Source organism: Ictalurus punctatus, chromosome 28 (assembly GCF_001660625.3).
Source record: "Ictalurus punctatus breed USDA103 chromosome 28, Coco_2.0, whole genome shotgun sequence".
NCBI classification, from domain to species: Eukaryota; Metazoa; Chordata; class Actinopteri; order Siluriformes; family Ictaluridae; genus Ictalurus; species Ictalurus punctatus.
The window spans coordinates 12,711,693-12,736,131 of record NC_030443.2 but is presented as its reverse complement, the minus strand read 5'-3'; the positions used below and the strand labels follow the sequence as shown (position 1 = coordinate 12,736,131).

At 39.2% G+C, this 24,439-nt stretch overlaps 1 protein-coding gene across 3 annotated transcripts; it reads left to right on the top strand.

The window, feature by feature from the left end:
- Positions 1-819: 819 nt before the first annotated feature.
- pkn3 (protein kinase N3) lies at positions 820-23,639 on the top strand. Of its 3 annotated transcripts, XM_017460377.3 has the most exons (22): positions 820-1,187; positions 4,843-5,119; positions 5,685-5,839; positions 8,423-8,552; positions 9,649-9,800; positions 10,406-10,622; positions 10,986-11,168; positions 11,379-11,488; positions 13,145-13,288; positions 14,274-14,349; positions 14,633-14,849; positions 15,068-15,161; positions 15,264-15,325; positions 15,512-15,581; positions 15,677-15,768; positions 18,136-18,312; positions 19,041-19,103; positions 19,226-19,302; positions 19,730-19,872; positions 20,864-20,971; positions 21,269-21,349; positions 21,441-23,639. In XM_017460377.3, exons 1-22 carry the CDS (start codon positions 1,167-1,169, stop codon positions 21,639-21,641), a joined length of 2,850 nt encoding a protein of 949 aa, XP_017315866.1. In that variant the 5' UTR covers positions 820-1,166; the 3' UTR covers positions 21,642-23,639. The 3 variants fall into 3 exon arrangements, with proteins under 3 accessions (XP_017315866.1, XP_047007850.1, XP_017315867.1); XM_047151894.2 differs by lacking the exons at positions 820-1,187; positions 4,843-5,119; positions 5,685-5,839 and adding an exon at positions 5,851-7,460 and having other exon boundaries at positions 7,632-8,552; XM_017460378.3 differs by lacking the exons at positions 820-1,187; positions 4,843-5,119; positions 5,685-5,839 and adding an exon at positions 5,851-7,820.
- The last annotated feature ends 800 nt before the right edge of the window (positions 23,640-24,439 follow it).

Sequence of the window (24,439 nt, the reverse complement as noted above, 5' to 3'; positions counted from 1 at the left end):
AATTAGTTCCTCTTATCACAATTTTCATTCATCATTCCCTCTCCAGCCTCTCTTTTTTTCTCTCACGAAAGTAATAGGACAATAAATATATAAATGAATATGCAGAGACCAGAGTGGTGGTTTTCAAAGTGGGGGGCGCCAGGGGGCGCCCGGGGGGCATCAACAATTTGGTGTGAAAAATAAATTCTCACTCTCAGACAACCACACACGCACACACACAATCAATTCCTAATGCAATGTAATGTAAAGATGTAAGATGTAATTATTAATTTTAAAAAAAGGAGGATATATTCAGAAGTCTGTATTTTTAATGTGTTTTAAAGACATCTTGCAAAAGGGGGAGCTTCGGTCAAATGTTAATGCCATTTGGGGGGCCTTGCCCTGGAAAAGTTTAGGAACCCCTGTTCTACAGACTTTTCCGTGGTGGAAAACGTGCTGACGCTCAACGCTCTCTCCGTAACTCTTAAACAGACTTCTCCTTACAGAAAACTTTATTTTTTCCTTTCTTAAGTAACAACATCTTTTGTGAATCCTTTATTATTAGATTATGTGAAGAGTCCATCATATAGTCCTGAACAAGCTGTTACTATAGAAACCATGACTTAATATATAAACATGCGATTTGAATTGCAAAATTGTCAGAGCCGCTGTTATAGAGATAAATCAACACATTCTGACCAATCAAGATCGGGAGAATTCAACACCGCTGCAGTATAAACTAAACACGAATCTGCTTCTCAGTTAAATTTCCATAAACCCGTCCACAGCCGTTGGTCAGTGTACGTGATTGACAGCTGCGGGGGCCAATCGGATTCCAGGGAGGCGTCAGTGGAATTTCAAACCTCAGGAAAACGGAAAGAAGGGGGAAAAGTTTCCAAAGTACCGGTAACAATGTGTCAGTCAGTTGTAGCCTTCATCCTTGTGAGGCAGCTGGTGGTTGTCATGTGTGAGCGAGATTTTCCACCGTGCTCCTAGGATTTACTTTCAGTTTATGTCGACATGCGGAGTTAGTTGTTTTATTCAAGCACGACTAAATTAGCCAGGAGAGTGGCTCCTCTTTAAGCTAGGTAACTTATTTGGTTAGGCATTCAACAAACAAACCAAAACCGCCTGTTTTCCTTGACGCTTTTTTCCCCCCACACACACACACCACGAGAGAGAAAGAGATGGCGGGTGTGACACTTCAGGTAAGAGTAATTAAACTGATTTAATTGTCGGTCTTTGTGGGAAATGATTAGCAGGATATGCTTATTAACATTTACTGGAAGGCTAACGTTGACTAACAGGTGAGCAGGTTAGGGAAGGTTAGCTCAGACACTGGAACTACTGTTAGTCATTTAATAAAAATATATATGCTTATAAGTTATACAAAAATAATACATTCATATTGATGGATAAGAATTGCTTTATTTATTATAAATCCTCTGGTATTGTTGACTCGAGTGAACTCCTTTTGATGTTGGTTTTAATGCAAAACCCAACAATACTGGAACTCTTGGAGTTGTGATGTAATCTTATGTGATTTTTGTGTAATGTGAGCTGTCTGTTTGCTCTGTTTAAATTCGTTGATATTTATATAAATTGGCGCTTGTATTTTTGGTGGTTACCCAGGTGAGCAGGTTTAGTAACATCACCTGTGTTTGTAGATGATCTTTCTCTTTGTCCTAGGACTGATGGGGCCAAACCGGGAATGAATTTATTATATAGTTAAAAAATAAAAAAAATAAAAAATGCTAATACATTTTATAAACAGGGAGAGGAAGAAAAAAAAAAAGCTTTAAAAAGGCAAACTTCTAAATTATGTTTCCTAGTAATTTCTGGTGGGATTTAAGAGAAGCGCACACACTGATGGTGACCATGTTAGAGCTGTGTGTGTTTGTCTGTAAGCTGTTCATGGCTGTATTTCTACAGTTGTCCTTTCTAGGGCTGTTTGTAAGCAAGTCCTAGTCATCAGTAAAGGGGTTCTGCTTTTCAGGTTAAGCAAGTTTTACCAGCACTGGCTTCCTCTTGTGCAGATTGTTTTTACTTCCTAACCCTTTCCCTTGACTCTTCAATCAGATGTACTGTACTCTATGCTCAATTTAAGCTTTGTTTCTATAGACTGTGTTTAAACACATTAAATCAATACCTTTTGTAGGTTACAAAACTTTTATTTAGACTCCATTCACTCTAACTATTGCAATTTTCTGGAATTGAGTGGGAGAAATGGTAAATAAATAAATAAATCAAAACATTTAAATCCTGATTTGTTTTTCCATGACAAACGCCTTACCAACATACACTGTGAGATTCGGTACACCTTAAATATATATGATCAGATTTGTTTACCGTATAGGCCACTTTGTAGGTACAATGACTGACTGTCGTGAAGCATTATAAGGATTCAAAAACAGGCCTTTTAGATATCACTGTAGAATCTACAACGATCAGACATAACATGAAAACCACTAACAGGTGACGTGATTAACATTGGTTATCTCATTACGACACCACCTGTTGAGGGGTGGGATGTATTTATTAGGCAGCAGATGAACAGTGAGTTCTCGAAGTTGCTGTGTTGGAAGCAGGAAAAATGGGCAAGCGTAAGGATCTGAGCGACTTTGACAAGGGCCAAATTGTGCTGGCTTGATGACTGGGTCAGAGCATGTGCAAAACAGCAGGTCTTGTCGGGCGTGTATGCTATAGTAATGTGCAATAACATTTATATATAATTTATATATTTATATGATATAATATAAATATAATATAAATATATTTATAAATGATCTTATACTGCACTGTTATTGATGTATTGCTGTTAGTGTTTTTTTTTTTTCCTCCCCCCTCTAGCTTGTGTAACATTGTTCAACAGATGTTAATCTTCGTAAAGTCCTCGATCACAGCTCCATACATTTTCAATTAGGTTAAAATACCAAATACCTTTTTTGATTAACCAGTGATTTAAAAAAAAAAAAAAAAGTTGCTATTTGACCCATATAAGCTGACGTTCCATTGATTTGCTCGCCTTTCAGTTGTAAGGCAGCGCACTCACTGCCCCATTTAGCTCCATAGAGTTATTATTGCACCCAGTGAACTAAAATATGAACTGCACTAATAGAGACACATTGGGACAGGAATCACTGTGCTCCATTAACATTCTCTGTAAAGGAGGAGCAGCAGACAGGACAGGTAATGACAGGGTTGCTGCTAACGTCGAGGGTTTTGCACCAAATCGGGTTAGTTTAAAAATGCTCTGTCGCTGCAGATATCTTAATTTATAGAAAATAATCAGAATGAAATCTAATCCATTTCCTCAAACATCGAAAAAATGATGTATTGCGAAGCTTGAGAGCAGGAAAGGAGGGTTACGGTGTGGGTGATGTGCGTGCAACAGAATTGCATGTGCACCATGGTGACTTTGTTGCACATGCAAAGGCTGAGGAAAAAGAAAAAAAGGTGTCTCCCTTTTCCAAAGCATGAATTCCACTGCCTTTGGGCTAGTTTCAGGCCATTTGTGTGGTTTTTGAGATGTAGTTGTGCTGGATATTTTGCTGAAACTTGGCAACCCTGGTTAATGATTTTTAGTTCTTGTGTATGTGTGTGTGTCTCGATGGTGACAAGAAACAAACCTGCTGAATCAAACGCTGTTGGAAAAAAAGGTGTTGCTCAAAACAAGCTGCTAGACTGTATGCTGGAAGTGTGTATGTTGTTTATCTTCAGCTGCCTGTTACAGGATTACTCTTTTAAAAAATCATTAGATAGTAGTATGACTGTGATAAGCCTCTCAATTTTATTTAGTTTGAGGCTGTTTTTATAGTTGTATTTAAAGTTATGGAACATCTGCATAACAAGTTATTTCCTGTTATCAGTTATCTGTTTCCTCACCAGCCTCTTTTTTTCCCCCCTCCCTTTCTTAAAGTTGATATCATAAATTTCTTCTTCCAGAAATTCTCTCCCTAATTTAGTCTTGCCAATTCCAACCCACTGGCTAACTCTCCACTATTACACAGCTACTAGCAATCAGGGAAGGTGAGGACTTACAGCTGCTTCCTCTGCATCTTTTAAAAGTGCTATGTGCCCCTTTTACACTTACATGAGCTCACAGACACTAGTGACTACACTATTGGCTAGTGTCACTGTTGTGATTGACAGGGGAGAGAGAGTGACGCCATCCCTCCCACTCAAAGAGCAAGGCTGAATTTTAATGAAATTTTTTTTTCAGCAATTTTGTGAAACGAACACACAATCAAGCAAACTCCTCAGTATTCAGAGGAGTTAGCAATTTTTCACAATTACTGCAGATTTGGGCTGAGACGAGTCCTCACAACGCACGTTCAGTCAAAGCCCTCTTCGATTCGTGTGTGTCGGACATGAACACAGCTATAAGGTCTCACTTACCAACAAACGTCACTGTGAAAGCCTGTGCAGAACAATTCCGTGCAGTTGCTGTTTCTCCGATTCAAGTAGTTTTCCACAAGAAACTCGAATATACGAATTGTAAATCCTGTACAGACTGAACGATGCTCTCTTGACTCCTGGCCACAGACGGCTGTGTGGATTCATACTCGTGATAACCTGAAGATAGGTTAAACGCTTTTCTGTTGTGCCACATGGGAATCCTTTTTTGAGTAAATACAAACTACCACCGTGGTCTAATTATTTCCCTTTACATGCATAATGTGTGTACATGGAGTTGTGTTTGAATGCAACTTTGTACAGAAGATGATCAGCAGTTAGGCTTCAACATAGGCTTTGTCTGTCATGGTACTAAGATTACTTAACTTATAACTAAGGGACAGGGGACATATTCAGCATGCATTATAGTATTCAGAGTCAATGATGCTACCTAATACGTTTTTGTAGGGTGGCTGCTTGCGTGGTCTGCCTGAGGGTGACCTGCTTGACCCGGTGTTCCAGCAGCGGCTAGAAGACGCCCGTGCCCTGCTCAGGCAGGAGATCCAGCGAGAACTGAAGATCAAGGAGGCAGCAGAGCGCCTGCGGCGTGCGGTCACCAACAAGAAGAGTGCCGCTGATGTGGAGGATCAACTACGCGCTTCCACTCGCAAACTGGAGCAGCTTCACTGGGAGCTTCAGGAGCTGAATGCACGCACCATGGTTACAGAGAGAGAGACCACCACAGGTGAGGTGTTGGATATATATAATGCTTATAAACTGATCATTTTTCAGTACGTAAATCCAAGTTGCCAGTGCTGCAAATAGCCTTCGTTCTGAAAGGACAGTTACACTCTTACAGCTATTTTTCTCTTAATAATTAACATCTCTCTACTTCGCTAATTGTGTCCTGCTGGGTTATAGAATTAGCTGAAATTTTTGGTTGGCCATGACATGCTGAACACATTTGATAAACACCACCATTTGAGGAAATGGATTAAATACTGGCTACGTATACGTGCTGAATACGGGGTAGTGTGTCATGACTACATTTCCCTTTTTGAAACATCATACCTCTCAGAACCAAACAATTATTTGTGCTTGTACTTATTTAATGTTTGTCTTGTAGTTGCCCCAGGGAATAACAAAAGCAATACTCTTTTATTGCTTTCAAAATTCAATGAATGTTTTGAATACGGAGTTATACTGATCTAATCGAATTGTTAGTTTTGCTTAGGGCTCAGTCATTATTCATTTACAACTTCCTTAGAACATCTTTGTTTGCCTGTTTCATTTGTTTTTTGCCCCCCTAGATACTGCCCTTTCTCCAGACCCATGCCACTGGGAGGATTCCACGTCTCCTCTGGGCAGTCGTATCCGCACCCTGAGAAAACAGCTCAACATGGAGCTGAAGGTGAAGCAAGGAGCCGAGAACATCATCCAGATGTATGCCAGCTGTTCAGTCAAGGTGAGGAGCTCCTGCAGCGCTCCTGTTTAATCCACTTAGGACTTCAGTGCCCTGATGGAAAGAACATGACCATGCTCATGCTCATTCAGGTTATCAGCCCTGGGTTGGTATTAGACATTAGTGTGTTTTAGTATGTTAGTATGTTTTCTGATCTGATGGACAGCTGTATTTTCTGCCTTTATTTTGTGTGACGTCGACTGACATGACATTACATTTAGTAACGCATGTAAACAGGATCTGACTCGTAGTAAAGCATGTATCAACAGGTCTGAAATGTTGCTCCTAACTGGGCAGCCGAAGCTTGCGGAGATGTAAGCTCGTATCAGAAATGGAAAAACCTGTTCCAAATCAGAAATGGGAAAGTTTAATCGGTCCATTCCTATTGAAGTTTTTGAAATGTTCATACAAAAACCTGAAACAAAGAAATGCCATAAATGTGAAAAAAAATCTTTATTTACACTTGGCTGTGGTAGAAAAAGAGGGTGGTTTATTTATTTATTTCTTTTTCTTTCCTTTCTTTTTCTTTTTTTCTTTTTTTTTGAAAGGTTTTCTATGGCAGCTGATTCTGGTATGCTATATTTCAATGTAGTTCATGACTGATGGTCAACACTGTTTTTTATATTTAAAATATTCATATAAATAGTACTTGTAATCACCCCTCCCAAGGAGTTAATTTTTTTTCCCTTGCGTTTAACATTTGGATCCAAATATACTTTATTATGCATACTTTTAATTTATCATAACTGACTGTACCAGTGCTATTAGTTTTGGCCTCATGCCTGAAAACCTCATGCTTCTGTTTATGATTACTATCTACTATCCTCCTCTATTTCTTAAAGGTTTTCTACACACCCTCCTGTACTCTCTTGTAGACTGATGGACATATGACCCCTAGTAGAGCCGAGATTGTGCTTTGCCAGTCTGCACATTCCTGTCTCCCTTACTCCCGCTGTTGTTACTGCTGCTTTCTTAGTACTAAATGTCCTGGCAGGCTCTGATTTATGTTTCCACTGCCATTCTGGAAGTATGCAGCACTGAGTTCAGAGCCTCTGTCTCCCTCACTCTCTCTCTCTCTCTCTCTCACACACACATACACACACACTTACCTATAACACGTACCTCCTGTCCTGGGCCTGGCGACAGCATCGGGCCATGTGACTCTGAACCAACCAATGCTGCAGCTCCCTGGTGTGGGCTAGCCAAGCTGGAGAGAACAGCAGCACACAGCTTTATAACTCTAGTGAAGAGAGGGAGAGGGTGGGAGTGTGAAGAGAAGGAGTGAGGGACATAGCTCTATAGAACAGGCAATTTGAATGAGTGAGAGGGAGTGAGAGAGAGAGAGAGAGAGAGAGGCAGGATGCAAGGACACTAAATAAGAAGAAGGTGAGGAATGGATTTTCAGACAGTGATGTCTGATAAGATGAGAACTCGGCACCTTGACTCCGGGCAAAAGCAGCCCAGCAGCGTGACCGGGTATGACTAGAAGGACACCAGCCGCAGGAGAGAACATCTGATGGGGAGAGTGAAGGGAAAAGGAGATGCCATTCAGCAGTCTAAAAGTCCACCAAAGATGACTGATGAGCTGTTAAACTGCATAGAAAGGGGGAGAGCGCTGTGGACGGTAGTGTTATTCCGTATTTTTATGCAGTGTTTATATGCCTCTCGGTTTGGACTCGCTTTTACGTTACGCACGGTACAAAAAGGATCTCGGGACAGAAAAATATTAAACGATGGTGAAAAGTTAAAAAAATATATCATTGAACCATTCTTGTGTGTTTATTCTGACCTCCAGACAGCTGTTTTACCTCCTGCAGGAAATCCAGCTGCAATCTCGTCCGTTCCATTCAGACCAGAAATTGCATGCGAAATAGCTGAAAAGGCACTGAAGGACATGCACCATCCAGCTCATATTTCATATTCCAGCTTTATTTGCTCTAGGCTTTGGATTTCAGAAAATAAGGGCACTGTTTAGAGCCTGCAGGTGAAGGTTGCATTCATGTTTACACTGGCTTTGCTTAAAGCTGCATTCTGTAATAGTTCAAACACCTCCCTCTATATATAATGCATCCCAAACAGTGCATGATGTGTCATCTGAGAGGTGCTGTTTCTCATTTATTTGTTCACTTTGAATTGTTTTTTACTGCGAATTGCATTTTCTGTACTTTCTATACTTCAGTTAATTACATTTATTAAGTTTTGTCTTGCTGTTTATCATGGCTAATAAAACTTTGCAGTGAGAGATATTAGTACTGCATGTGGTTTGGTCTTCTAAACACCTGACTGGCTGTAATGAGTGTGATCATAGAAAATAATGGGAAGCTATAAAAGGGCACAGCAACTGATCTGCTTGTTGATCATATTACTGGAGGAAGGTCATGCTCTGCTTTCTGATCTAATATTGTTCTCTCTCCTAGTTACACTCACTTTCACTTGTGCACTTTTTCTTCCTCTCTCTCGCTGTCCACCTGTCTTATTTCTCATCCCCTGCCTATTGATTGATCTCTGTCTGTCTATATCCATCTCTATCTCTCACTTCCCATGGCTTAATCTTCCTTTCGCTTATCCGCCAATCTCCCCGCCCAGGACCGAAAGATGCTGTCCACAGCCCAGCAGATGCTGCAGGATAGTAGGACCAAAATCGAGCTGCTGCGCATGCAGATTGTTAAAGTGACTCAGGCCAGAGAGGGAGAGCGCGAGGCCTCCGAAACAAACGGTGAGCACAGACAATCAAAGACTCTCCTTCAGTTCTACAGTGGAAAGCCCCTATAAAGCCGGTGACTATAAAAGAGGCAGAATTGATTGGACAAAACTTGCACAAGGGGACATTCTGATCTCTTGAAATCCAATCGCAAACATTTCTTACACCACGTTCAGTAAAGAAATGTATGTTCAAACGCTGAAAATGCACTGAAGGTCCATATAATATCATGTAAAACGGGCAGATACAGATGCAGTATCATGCCCTAGGAGCATCCTGCGGTCATTCCCACGTTGTCTGTCATTCTCTGTCAGCTTTTTGTTTCTACTTCACGTCAGTGATGGATTTTGAGGATGAGTTAAAGTGCTTGATGTGCATTCAAAATTTGCTCATTAGGTGTGGGGTGTGTGGTGTTTTTTAAAAATTTTTTATAAATAGGCACGTTAATGTGTTCATCTAAAGCCAGGTTTACACAATGTTTTTCTGCCCAATTATGAAACCACAGACGACGTAAAATCACAAATCGTAAAATAATTACTTGGTCATAGGTTGCATTATTAGATTCCATAATGCGACATGGGAGAATGGCATAGGATTATGTGAAATTCATGGAACATGAGTTAATCTGAGCAAGCAATCACTTAAAATACTGACTTGCTCACGTTAATATTAATATAATGTTACCAACCCGCAGCTTACCCAGCCTCGACCAGTTACAAACTTCTCTTCTTCACCAAGTGCGGTGAAGTGTTTTCTCTATGCATAATATTTCCACTATTTATAATAGTTTATATATAGTTTCATAATATTTCTAATATGGAAGGCTTGTTTCTGTTTGTGGCCCCATTTTCTGCACAAGCTCGGATCATTCTGGTTGGTGGTGTAGGCAGAACATGCTAATCATCTTCAATCACAGGTCTATCCTGAGGAACTTCATTGTATAATCCGACATGGAGAACACATGTTCTCACACGGTCTGTTATAGAATTCAGCCAAGATTTTATTGGGATCATCTCGTATAGTGTGACAAGTAATAATGTTACAGACTGCTGAAATTACACGGTGTCCAAAAGCCCTCTTTTAATTTGCAAACTTTATTTTGCACTCTCAGGTCGTCCTTCGGAGACCATCAGCCCCCTGGAGCTGAGGATGGAGGAGCTTCGGCACCACCTGAGGATCGAGGCTGCAGTGTCTGAAGGGGCCAAGAACGTGGTGAGGCAGCTCGGAGGCCACCGAGTTCAAGACCGCCACGCCCTGGCTGAGGTGATCTTTTTTTTTTTACTAATACTCCTTATGTAATAATTATAAGGCTGTTCATAAAAATGACTGGTTGTGTTGGACGTGCAGGATATTTACATTGGATGAAGTTTGTAGTACTAGTATTATGAGCTACTCCTTCTAATCCCGGGAATATTTACCGGCTAGAATTGTTAGCCTTATGAGGATTATAAGAGTGACACACATGACACTTCCGTCAACAGTACACGGCTTCTTAGGTTCTGCAGACAGAATGTAAAAAAAGGATAATCATTGTAATCATTCATAAACACTTTGCAATACTTTCCATGTTTTAAAATGACTTTGTAAATTATCGCTGCTAATCTTACTTGTTCTGTAGTTGATCCTGCCACATGCTGAACATTATAAAGACACTTTATTTATTACCAATTTATTCAAAGTTCCAGTATATTATAGTTTAGTTAATTGTGGTGGTTATTTATTTATTTATTTACTTACTTAACGGTAAAAATAGTAGCACACATTTTTGGGTAGGACTGTAATGTGGTGTTCTGTACACTACTAAGATCTTCATTTAACCCGTTTGTTTGGAGTCCGTGCTGCATTTAAATGTTTAAATACGTGTTCAGGCTCAAGCTCGTCTGCAGGAATCTTCTCAGAAGCTGGATCTTCTGCGTATGTCTCTAGAGCGGAGGCTCGTGGAGCTTCCTCCAGACCACCCCAAACTGGCTGAGATTAAACAGGAGCTGACTGTGGGAAACTCGCCCAGCCTGGGCCTGCACAGGGACCGCCAACGTTCCTCATCTGCCTCCTCGTCTTCATTCTTCAAACCTGCCAGTCTTACAGGTATTGTTGTTTTTTTTCCCCTTCACAAAGTTCTGTATCATGCATTTGATTAGCTATCTCACTGTGGACACGCAGCTTCACATAATTCCCACAAGTTGTTGCATAATTAATCTCCAAACCATCTCCATATTTGAAGCAGTTACACAGAACAATCCCACATTACAAAGGTAGGTCTGATGAGACCACTCCTTCTATTTGAGAATTATTGTTTGACTTTTGATTTGAGAATTTTCTTACATAATACAATTAAATGCTAGAGAAGTATCCGACATTGTTTTACTGTAACTGATTGCAGATATTTTAATGATTGTGACTTCGTGTGTGGCTGCATTTGCTGAGAATATTTGATGTGCATTTGTGTAGGCCGGCTGGAAGTCAGATTAATGGGCTGTCAGGATCTGTTAGAATCTGTGCCAGGCCGCTGTCGCGTGGCCTGTGCTTCCTCCTCCCCCAGCAGCCCCTCTGAAGCAAAGTCCCTGAGAATGAGGACTGGCCTGTCCACACGCAGCACCAATGGCAAGATGGCCAAAACCGACGAACTGTCCAGTAGGTATTGCGCTGATTAACACTACATCAAGGCATAAACTGATCAGTTTAAGAGGTATAACCTCATTGGGAACATATGATAGAACAGCTTTTCTGACCTTTTTTAATTTTTATTGTTTCTGGAGTTTAAGCTACTGTGGTGGTACAGAGTTGCTTTTAGTGGATTTGCTGTTTGAAAGAAAAAAAATTGTTTGTTTGTTTTGACCATAGCGGAAATCAGCGCAGTGTTGAAGGTGAATAACCGGATGGTGGGTCGCACACACTGGCGGCCTGTGGGTAAAGAAGCCTGGGACCAAAGCTTCAGCATCGAACTGGAGAGGGTCTGTGATGCACAGATTTTGTGTTTGATTTGGTTTATTTGTGGAACTGATGAATTGACCCTCAAGCCTGTCTTTGACTCAAATTCCGATCAGGAATTGGTTATCTAATCAACCCTTTGTCCAATCAGCAAAGTCCTGCTTCTGAATCAGCATGCCACCTGTCTTTTCCGTTTTAATGGTAGAAATTCAACTTAATAGTCATTTTTGGAAGAGAATACATTAAAATGTTCAGTTAGGGAGAGACGAAATGGTCTCATACATTTGAAGTCAGCAGTTTCCTCAAGTATTGATCCATGCACAGTGGATCATACAGAAATTAATGAGCTGGTGTTTTTTTTTGTTTTTTTTTTTTGTTTTTTTTTCTTTTCCTGGTAATGCAGTGAGATAAATGTTCAATTATAAGCATTTCAGGAATTCTTAATGGCTATGGTAAACATTTACAGTGAGTAGACAGCTTTTCAGTTTAAGATGTTCAGTGTTTTCTCCCAACATTCTTCCAGCGTTTAGTTGTTGCCAGAATCTATTTGCTAGCTAGTTCCTCTTATCATATGACCGCTACCGGGCAGGGTGAGGGCTAACACCTGCTTCCTCTGAGGCACATGATGCCAGCCCCTGCATCTTTTGGAACTGTGTCTGCTCATGATGCATCACAGGGCAGTATAACACACTGAGAGGAAAGTGCCTAAATATCCTTTTCCTCACACGCCTACGTTAGGGGAGAGAGTAATGCCATCCCTCCCACCTAGAGAGCAGGGCCAATTTATCTTGGACTCCCAACTATGGATGGCTGTCTCATCATTGACATTCGAACTTGTTATATCCCAGCGATAGGGTTAAACGCTTTTCTGTTTTGCCACTCGATTGTGTCCACAATGTTTAATCCAGATCCTATACCTACTCTCCTCCTGTTACTTGGGTAAAAAACAAAAGAAATATGCTCTGATTTTGGGATTTTTATTTATTTATTTCTTTATTTATTTAAAACCAGTACACCAATCGTATGCATAGTGATGTCCTGAAAACTGAAAGCAGTTGTTCTAGTCCTGACCTCACTAGTTGCAGTTAATGCAGTTTATATGGACTTTGTCTTGCCTTTATTAATATGACTTTGCTAACAAAGTGTAATCAGCTTCACAGAGCCTCACATTGTCTGCTGTAATCTGCAACTTATCCTGTATCATTAATCTCCTATTGGCCTTGGAGGCTGAGAAAAGCGACGGGCTACTTTCAGTTTTGGGTCCGAGGTCAGCCTCAGGCTGATTCAGTTGTGTCTGTGAGGAATGAAAACACATTTTTCAATGCGATGGAAATCTTTACTCCAATGATTCAGCAGACAATGATCCAGCCCACTGGAGATCAGTTGTTCCCTGTAAAAGTTAAAAGTAAGAAGATGAAAAAAGAGGATACTGCATATTGTCAAGTGTGTACATAATGTATGTAAATAAGGATTAACATGGTAGCCTGGAACAGGATGGATGTGGTTTAATATGATGTTTTGTCCTCTTACCTTACTGAGAGGATAATGACTGCAAAACACCTGTTTGTTTGTTTTCCACTAACACTGTTAACAAGAATCTGCATGAATGTCTAAAATGGAATGCTGGAGCCAAAAAAACAAAAAGTAAAGTGTTCATGTAAGTGTTTCTGCTTTTGTAGTCTCGGGAGCTGGAGATCGGTGTGTATTGGCGAGATTGGAGAGCTTTGTGTGCTGTGAAGTTCCTGCGCCTGGAAGACTTTCTGGATAACCAGCGGCATGGCATGTGCCTTTACCTGGAACCACAAGGCACACTGTTCACTGAGGTAGGATATTGTAACTAAAACAAACTGCAGCTTAACACTGCTTACACTGAGTATTTTGTGTTGCATAGATTTTCCATGGTGGATAAATCGGTACCCTGGGACAAGCAGCTTTTGTGTCTAGGCTATTACTTATAGGTTGACAAGTAGGCTCAAAGACCAGAAAAAACACCCTACTGTACTACTTATTGACGTTCACAAAACAAGCATTTTCATTTGGTACCACTATGCTGTAACTATAGCGCACACTTCCAAATCCCACCAACTTCCACACGAGATATGTTGGCTGGGGTGCAGTCTGGTTGTTTTTTTTGTTTTTTGTTTTTTTTTATTAGGTATGTTAATTAGCATGCACAGACAACAATCTCTTCAGAACAAGGAACACGCAAGTATCGAAACAGAGCACAATAAAGTACAGCACAAAGCAGTCGTATAACTGTCCTGCTTCATGTTGCAATTAAACATATCTAGAGGAACTAAAGATGCAAGCCAGACTCATATGTTTTACTTGTAATGTGAGAACATAAAAAATGCAGCTCAGTCAAAACTCTCACCAGTGATTTGGTGCCTTTTTGTCGATGTCACAGCATAGAACCATTTGCTATGTCATAAACGAATCCACAGAGGATAAGGTCTTATTGCTACATAGTCGTCCCTTGCATAGAATTCATATATTCCTTCACTTAATATTAGCTACCAGCTAGCTCGCTATATGTTATTTCATTATGTTAGCTTTGTCACACATTTTAGCCTGGTCAATTATGATTCCTTGCAGTCAAATCATGAGACTGAGTAGCACACAAGATTTTTCTTACCTTGTGGGCTAGCTAATGAATTTCTCATTTGTCCATTCCTGTTATTGCTATGTGGCTGGCCACTTCGTCATTGCTTAAGTAAATCGGATCCAAATTCTCTCAAGTATATTTTTAAAATTATTATTATTTTAAAAACATTTATTTATTTATTTCCATTTGTCATTGGACTGCAGGTGAGATTCATCAACCCTGTTATTGAGCGGCACCCGAAGCTACAGCGACAGAAGCGTATATTCCCCAAAGAAAAAGGTATATTTATTTATACATTACTTAATAGTGGTACACATTTCCTTTGTTGCAGTAACTGTGTCTAGTAGCACAGACTTCCAGTTTTGCGTAAACATACATTTTTGATCTTGTTTCAGTACAGGGAAATGTCCAGTCATTGTCTGTAGTAATCATACATACACTAGAGATACACTGGATGGAGATTAGGCTGAAAACTGCTGGAGTATCCCTTTAAAACATTCCAACACATAGCAGCCTTAAGATATTTACATGATTGATATAAGAACTTTTATTTTCCTTTTAGGTAAAAACTTCTTACGGGCAGCACAGATGAACATGAACTTCGCCACATGGGGCCGACTGATGATGAGCGTGTTGCCACCGTGTAGCAGCACTATTACTGCTCTGAGCCCCCCGCTGGTCTCCACTGACCTGCCCTCTCCACCACCACCCCAAGAGCCTCATCTCACCTCCCCTCCATCTGCAGAAAAAACCTCTAACTCCACCCCTCCTCCACCAGGGTGAGTTCAGAATCCTGTTCTTACAGCTTTTTTTTAATTTTTTTTTTTTTTATGAGCTAATGTGCCATCATTCATACAGTTATCGAAATATAACATGCCATTATTTCAGATTTTTTTTGCGCATTGGTTTATCATCACACTCCTGCTGTTGTACTGCATACTATATGAATATTGATCCTCTTAGGTTGTGTGATTGGCTAAATGCTTTCTGCTTTTAGAGACTCGGCAATCATCAAACTGAACTTCAGCGAGGAGCGACCACCCAAACCCCCTCGTCTATACCTGTCAAAGGCAGAGAGTCCTGCGTCCATGGTAAACTCACACTCATGCGTTCGCTGGTTTTATGAATACTGATTACAAGTGCCTATACTTGTTTAGGATCGGATATGTCACTGTTGTTGTATGTTTATGTAGAACTTGAAGGGTAACCAAGCTGAAGATTGTAGAGGCAGAGCTGTGCTGAAGAACATTACTAAGTAAGCACCATCTGTACAACAGAGCAAACTGTCTCTGTCTATCACATTCACACTTCACACTTTTTCCTCCTATACACAGTTTATTTCATCGCTTCATCACTCTTCAGTTTTTAATGCCTTCCTTTCTATACATCTCAACTTCTCAGTTCACACAACCTAACAGTCTGTCTCCTGTTTCTATTTCAGGCAAACACATGAGCTGCAAATGGATGATTTTTTCTGGATCTCTGTCCTTGGTAGAGGCCACTTTGGAAAGGTATATCCTCCCAGCCCTCAGCTAATCTTTTCAGCATTTAACCTGTTTTCAGGACCAGCGCAATGAAGTTTTCCTCTCTGTGCTATTATTTTTAGGTGTTGCTAGCAGAGTATAAGAGCACAGGGAAGCTGTACGCCATCAAAGCCTTGAAGAAAGGGGATGTGGTGACACGTGATGAAGTAGACAGGTGACTGAACCGTGGTCTCTGTGATGTTACAGAAGTGTAGACTCCATCAAAAACATATAGATAGGTTAAGAATACTATCAAGCTACAACCCTATTAGAAAGGGGGGGGGGGGGGGGAGTATAGTGACTTGGTACAGCAACAAAAAAAACATAAAATAAATTAGTGCTTCCTAAAGCACATAGTGAAGGATTAGGTCTTCAGTCTTAATTCGAAGGCTGTCAGAGACTGAGCTGTTTAGAAATCCAGAGACACAATAGCAAAGAGTCTTGATGCGTATTTCGACTGATAGTCGGTTGAGTCAAGCAATGCTAGAGGCTCAAAGGGAACATGTTGTAGAGCTGGCCATTAGGTAAGTAGTGGTTGGTCTGTTTTTTCGTTTTGTAGGTAAGCATCAGTGTTTTAAATCTTATTGGGCAGCTACAGGAAGCCAGTGGAGGAAAAACAGCAGTGGGGTGATGTAGGAAAAATGTAAATGATTAGTTATTAGTGGCGTTGTTAAGCATTGTTTGTAATTTTCTGTAATTGTTTTTCTGGAAACGTTTCTTGAAAGTTTGTGAACCCTGTAGAATTTTCTATATTTCCTAAGTCCTAAAAGTAGATAGAGAACCCAATTAAACAAAAGAGGCAAAATATTATACTTGGCCATTTACTTATTGAGGAAAATGATCCAATATTACATACCTGTGAGTGGCAAATGTATATGAACCTTTGATTCCAGTATCTGGTGTGACCCCCTTGCGCAGCAATAACTGCAACTAAGCATTTCCAGTAAGTGTTGATCAGTTCTGCACATCGGCTTGGAGGAATTTTAGCCCATTCCTCAGTACATCTTCAGCTCTGGGATGTTGGTTTGTTTCTTCACATGAACTGCTTTCTTCAGGTTCTTCCACAACATTTCTCCTGGATTAAGGTCAGGACTTTGACTTGGCCATTCGACCAATCTTTACTAAAACAACTTGTGCTTAGGGTCGTTGTCTTGCTGCATGACCCACTTTCTCTTGGGATTCAGTTCATGGACAGAGTTCCTGACATTTTCCTTTAGAATTCTCTGGTATAATTCAGAATTCATTGTTCCATCTATGATGGCAAGTCGTCCTGTCCCAGATGCAGCAAAACCAGCTGAAACCATGATACTATCACCACCATGTTTCACAGCTTCCTCATTCCCTACCTGAATTTGGGAAATTGTTACACTATGGTTATTGTTGTGGTTTTTTTTTCTTCTTCTTTTTCTCATGTTTCTACGGTAATATTTCAGTAAGTTATAAGCTGAAATAGACTGAAAACATCAGTTGCATTGCTGACGAAGCAGTCATGCCCGGGCGGTGGCCAAATCGGACATTCATCAAATGGCTGTGAAGAAAGTATTGAAGCCTGTCATCAAAGGGCTGTCAGTCACTCAAACTGGGCACATGTGATGTCAAGCCATTGAAATCCATTTTTTCCACTTCTTTTTTTTTTTTTTTTAAAGTAATGTTTCTCTTTGTTGCATTGTTTGATACAAGAGACATAAATATAAATGGGCTGAGTGTACAAGTTTCTTATTCATTTAGATAGGCATCAAAATGGTAGGCCTTTGGATGTTGGATATATGTCCCACGCTGCACACACAAACGTATGACTTGTCCCACAATTTGGTCTGTTTGCATCTGGTCACCCTAACCACTCCTGGGGAGGGTAACAATGCTCTTGAATTTCCTCTATTTGCACACAATCTGTCTGACTGTGGATTGGTGGAGTCCAAGATCTTTATAGATGGTTTTGTAACCTTTTCCAGCCTGATGAGCATCAACAACTCTTTTTCTGAGATCCTCAGAAATCTCCTTTGTTCGTGCCATGATACACTTCCACAAACACGTGTTGTGAAGAGCAGGGATCCATCACTCACACCAGATTTGTCATCCCAACCTGAAAACACCTGACTCTAATTTCACCTTCAAATTAACTGCTAATCCTTGAGGTTCACATGCTTTTGCCACTCACAGATATGTAATATTGGATCATTTTTCTCAATAACTAAATGACCAAGTATACTTTTTTTTTTTTTTTTTTGTCTCATTTGTTTATTTGGGATGTTTGTGTCTACTTTTAGGACTTGTGTGAAAATCTGATGATGTTTTAGGTCATATTTATGCAGAGATGTAGAAAATTCAAAAGGGTTTGCAAACTTTCAAGCACCACTCTATAACTGAAGTTTTAAAGTACAGCTTATTTCTGGTCTTTTCTCTTGTACACTACAAACGCCTTAAATAAAATTTTTATTGAAAAGTGCTCTTAATTACTTGCATGTATTTGATTTGATTTTAAGCACTTTTTTTTCTTTCTTATTCCACTGTTTTTATATTGTGGCATGTTTATTCCCATCAGTCTGATGTGTGAGAAGAGGATTTTTGAGACCATTAATGCATCCAGACACCCATTTCTTGTCAACCTTCATGGCTGCTTCCAGACCAGTGACCATGTGTGTTTTGTTATGGAGTACTCACCCGGAGGTGACCTGATGACCCACATACATGCCAACATCTTCACTGAACGCCAGGCCCGGTATATATTATACAAAAGCGCTTAAATGCAGCCATGCATGCAACTACTTCTACATACACCTTTATCCACTAATGCATATCTAAATGCTGTTATTACATACCTGTGCATCTCACGTCAATAAGGATTCTATTATAAATAAATGCCAAATAAAACTTTTAATTACCCTGGAGCTGCAAGGCTAATGGAGCTAACAAATAAATAATAGAAGTAAATCTTATCCAAAATCTTTTTTGGAAATATATGGTACAAAGAATTTCCAGGTCTTCAGTAATTTAACATAAGAAATGTGAACGTTAATGTAGTTCCGTTTTGAACTTAAATGGTTAAATGTGAACTATATAATATTCTTATTAAACAATAAAATTATGGAGCAAGTGGTATACAAAATTTGGAAGTTTTTTTTTTTTTTTTTTTTTTTTTTTTTTTTTTAATTCAGAAATATTTGGGAGCGTTAGACTTCCATTAATTTTTAACAGCTCAAGTGCAAAACTGAGCAAGCAAAACATCAGACAGCAAACATGACATGTCTTGGCAGGTGGAATACGTTTGGAGTAATATTTTTCTACCTTAAAGCAGAAAAATCACTGTAAACAAAGTAAAAAAGGTGCTAATATGATTACTTTCTTCACACGTGATCCTATGAATCACAAGACAACATAAAAATAGATCTGTTATATCTGTGTTTACATAACCAATCTGATTTAAAGCTTCCGTTATGTTCCGGTCAGATTTTATGCTGCCTGTGTACTCCTGGGTCTTGAGTTCCTGCACCAGAACAAAATTGTTTACCGGTAAATGTTCTCTTTATGAACTTGATTTTTTATTATTTATTTATTTTATTTATTATTATTTTTTTAAATATAGCCTGAGTCACTTTAAAGTAAATGCTGAATTCCATTACATCCTTCAACAGGGACCTGAAACTGGACAATCTTTTAATGGATGCTGATGGCTTTGTGAGAATAGCAGATTTTGGACTTTGCAAAGAAGGTAATGCTAATCATTGGTGGATTGGATTTTTTTTTAAAAAGTGTGTTTGTATCTCAGAAGGTTACAACACCACGGCACCACGTTATAATGTATTTATGCCATGTAACAACAAATATGTATTGATAAAGCGAAAGTATGAGCAGTTCTGAAAAATGTTGTGTATTGATTTTCATATTGTGCCAAAAACAACATGTGGGTACTTTTTTAATTATTTATTTATTTATTTTAATAACAATGTTGCTCACCTAGATTTCTTTTGATTTCTTTCTTTTAATTCTTTTATATAAGCTCATCAGCACTGATACAGATCGAGTGTTGCATTGAAGGAGAGAATTCCACAAAATTGATCATTTGTATTCACTAACGTTTTTATGGAGAAATTGGACATTAGTGACCGAGTACAGTTCTTGTTTTACACTCTCTTCAGGAATGGGACATGGCGACCGTACGTCCACTTTCTGTGGAACTCCAGAATTCCTGGCCCCTGAGGTTTTGACGGACAGCACTTATACCCGCGCTGTGGACTGGTGGGGCCTCGGCGTGCTCCTCTACGAGATGCTAGTTGGAGAGGTCTGTTCAAGCATAGCTTTCTGTTTAAAAACCAGATTTCTTTTATAAATAATTCATATGAAAATATCAACAGTGTAACACTGACCATCCAGCGATATGCAGTCTAGCTTCAAAATTAGCTTTAGATGAAAAACTTCCCTGTAGCCTCAGGGCATGTTTGCCACATTTATTTAGGAACAGTGAACTTTATTAGACTTCTACATGCTTTATCAGTGCTTTATCTCTGTTGATAATGGAGCTGAAAATGGCATTTACAGCTTCCTCTTCCATTTCTCTGTAATCTGAGCAGTGCTTAGTTGAAAATGAGATTCATTGCAGCAAAATGCGGTTAGGAAACTAATAAAGAGCCATATGATTGGGCCAAAATTTACTTGAGGAAAGGCATTGTTGTGATACCATGTTCTAACTAATTTGCATGAAATTGAGATGATCACACTTCTTTATTGAGTGTTGTGAACATCCTTACCAACCCTTTAAGGGTTAATGTTTAAAAAAAAAAAAAAAAAAAGTGTATATTATGTGTATATCAAATGTATATTTAAATTTTTTTATAATTGTAAGGTCTAGAAAGGAAGTCATAATATTTGAGAATTGCTGGTTTGGTTGTTTGGTAGTCTTAAATCTGGCAATAAACAAAATAGTGAGCAAATTGAATTACTTACCATTCCCTGAGAGAACATGGTTATCAAAGAACACTCCTCAATGCTTTCTAGTTGCATGCGAGTTTAATTCTAAAAAATACTAAATGAAATCCTGACACTGTAGAGTGAGTAAATTTCATATTTATCATATCTGATCATAAACAGCTTTGATGTGACTTTTATTAATGATCCTGACGGCACATGTGGTGTCAGCCTGCCTAGATAAAATGTAACCTCTTTGAGGCAAATGAATGTGCTGGCAATAAAACGCATAGTCACTGCCGAAAAAAACATCACTATCTGACATACATAACCATAATGCTAGCTATCCCTCTGTTCCTCCCTCTCAGTCTCCGTTCCCAGGGGATGACGAGGAGGAAGTGTTTGACAGCATAGTAAACGATGAAGTGCGTTACCCCAGGTTTCTCTCCCCAGAGTCAGTCTCCCTCATTCAGAAGGTATGTGTGCATGTCCATCTCTTTCTCGTTTCTGTAGCATCCTAATACTTTCAGACAGGATTATAAAATGGCAAGACTCCCCAAATAGTATTGATTTTTTTTTTTCCCAGAGATACAGATGATATTTACTTATATGCTCCATTTAAACTGTTACTGCATTTGCAAAGCCTATGGCAGTGTGTTTTATGATGGCAATGAAAGCATAATATGACTTGTTCTAATAGCTTGTTGTTTTTTCACTGCCTAGTGGTTTAGTAAATTAATGTTTTTAGTGGCATTTGCTCATCTTTCTCACAGCTGCTGCAGAAAAACCCAGAAAAGCGGCTTGGTGCTGGAGAGCAGGACGCTAACGAGGTGAAAAGGCACAGATTCTTTCAGGTGACCTTCCTGCACACTCGGTACACACCTTCGTAAATAGTGACTAATAATAGATCATGTCGGTACACTGAGTCATTTTGTAACCGCACAGGGAGTGGACTGGGAAGCCTTGCTAGCCAAGCGAGTGAAGCCTCCGTATCTGCCGAGCATCAAAGCCCCGGGTGACGTGAGCAACTTTGACGAGGAGTTCACACGCCTAAAGCCTGTACTCACCCCTCCACACACACCCTTCTTCCTCACAGCCGAGCAGCAGGAGATCTTCGCAGATTTCGATTTCTCCTCACTTCACTGACTGCCTGAGACTTGATGGCCAAGCGGAATCACGACACATCGAGGCTCTGTCCTAATCCTGCCCGAGCCCTTTCTTTTCTTTCTTTCTTTCTTTCTCTCTACCTATGCAGTTGAACCAAGTGAAGCTGATTTACTGTCACAAGGCTGTGTGCTTTTCTGCTTCTGGCTGCTGCACTAGTGTGCTTGAGCTACATCTGAGTTTCTTCTGATGAAGGAAAGCAGCATTTGGAGTGTTGCTGTAACTCGCTGCTGTTCTGCCTCCGAAATGAAAGAGAACCTGTCATCACTGTGAGCTAAGCTTTTTCCTGTCCTGCAATGCATTGCTACTGATTGCCTGTGTGTGGGTGTAGGTGTGGGTGTGTCTGCTCTTATAGAACAACCACCATGCTGAATGTAATTTTCGCTTTTACTTTTAGCCTCCACAAAGGGCTAGTGTGCATGCAGGTTTTTGTTCCGGTTCATTCAGAGCCACACCCAATAATCAACTATTAGTTGTGGATCCTTCTTGGTTGGTATGAAAACCTGAGCTCTGGTGCACTAGAGTCTTGTACTGTCTGCACACATGACCTCAGTTTTGTTCAAACGAAGCCACCAGTCATTGCTCGTTACATTTATCCTTTTTCAAATTCATCATAGATTCTGCAGTCGGAGGTCTTGGAGCTGTAGAGCTTTGATGCGCTCTTGCGCTGAAGCCGAGTAGAAAATGAAATGTTGGTCATGTCTGTATTTGTGAGTGACATTTTTAAGGAAGGAAGCTTTGTATGTAGAAGCACCAGATGTTGTTTATGGCTATTATGACTAAAAGCTTCAAAAAGGTAAATGTAATCTAAACTCACCTCTATCCATTGCATCTGTAGTGTATGTGAGATTGACCACAGACAAGACGTTTTTCTGTACTCGTTACTGTTCATTGGCGGCAGAGTGACCTAGTGGGTAGCGTCGCCCTCCGCACAGCTCCAGGGTTGTTGAGGTATGCAGGTAGATGGATTATATATGCGTTAGCTATGCGAAAATTTAAACACCCCTTGGTGTTTCTGGGCATATCTCCAGATCCACAGCAAGCCTGACCAGGATCAAGCAGTTATTCAAGATGAATAATACCTTTTTATAATCGAAGTCTAAGGACAGCTGTTGAATCCTGAATATCTGTATAACTCTAAAACTATTAATTATACTGACTTATAACGTCATTTCCAAATACCCTTGACTGAAGGTTGCATGAAAGTGTTCTACATTTCGCATAAATATTTATTGACAGAATTCAACAACTGCTCTGAGACACTTTTTTTTTTTTTCTTCCTGTTTTCTCAGCACATGAAAACATATATATAAAATTGTTGTCTGTAGTAATCTTGCACATATAGATGGTGGGTGAAGTCTGTCAGATATCCAGTTAAGAACACAAACTTTATTGATTTCAAAATCTTAGTGTACCTTTTAAACCTCATGATGATCAGGATGTTTAAGTGCATACAAGTTGTTGTTTTTTTTTTTGTTTTGTTAACTGGGATTACTTGCTCACTGGAATCCAAAGTAACTTTTCCAGACCACAGTTTAAATAATCACATGACTGTTAGAACATGCCATAATTTTATATTGTACCTTTAGGCCAATTAAATCTAATAATGTTGTCCACTGATGGTGTGTGTGTGTGTGTATGTGTATGTGTAGCATTTACAATCCAGCTATGTTTATTTGAAGCATCTAACGTGTTTGTGGCCTCTCGGCTGTGAAGCGAGCCCTGTATCTTTGCTGTACTCTAAACTGTAAACATCCTGTAGTGCATTTGTCTATATTTGTTACATTTTTGCTGTTAGACGCTATGACGCAGAGTTCTGAAGTAATGGTTTACTTCTGAACAGTGATACTGTGAGCAGAAACACTAAAGTATTGAAATTGGACTTTCCCTTTATACATGCCAAATGAAGGAAAAAAAGAAATCCAAACATAATGGAAGGGGATGAATGTATTTTCACAAATAAAATACAATATGACTACATTTTGTTCGGTTTATTGAATACTGCCACTGCGAGTCTACATCATTGCATGTCACAAAAACATTGCATAAGCAACTTTATCAAAGCCAAGTCTAGTGGAATTCAGCACAAATACTGAAACGAACAGTCGAGTGCAAATTCATTGGAAGTGACTTTAAAAGGAGAATGAAAGTTATTGCTTGCTCCTTTTTAAGGATTTAAAACAGCTTTATATTGCACAGAAGACATTCTAATGGTTTGATCTATAAAGGAGCGACAGTACAGACTGTATTGCAACCATTCAACAAACATCATTACAAAATCAGTTAAAAACTAAAATCTTTCAAGACCATACACATGCTCTTTTTTAAATTGCTTATTTGATAGTATGAAAAGAACAGGCTATATTTATACAAAAATAATAGTTCGGCTTGTAGTTTGTTTGATGTTTTTTTAAAAAAAAATTCTTACAATATATATATATATATATATATATATATATATATATATATATATATATATATATATATATATATATATATATATATATATATATATATATATATATATATATATATATATATATATATATATACACAAACCCTGTGTGACTGCTAGTGGGATTTTTTATAGAAAGCTGTTTTTGTGGCATTATTAAATACTTTAATATTTTCAGTAAGTGTAATTTCATATGGCTGAAATTTAAGAAGGTACCGGTGCAGGGATTTACTGATCTGATTGTCAATTCTCAAACAGAAAACAGCAACATTTTATATAAAAACAAGTCAATCAAATGGAACTTAAAGTACATTGTCTCTGAGGG

Bases quoted from the DNA above. Each gene is read 5' to 3' on its own strand.
- pkn3 (XM_017460377.3), top strand. From the start codon at position 1,167: ATGGCGGGTGTGACACTTCAG. The intron at 14,850-15,067 runs GTGAGTTCAGAA...TTCTGCTTTTAG, and splicing joins TCCACCCCTCCTCCACCAGG to AGACTCGGCAATCATCAAAC. The intron at 15,769-18,135 runs GTGACTGAACCG...TATTCCCATCAG, and splicing joins ACACGTGATGAAGTAGACAG to TCTGATGTGTGAGAAGAGGA.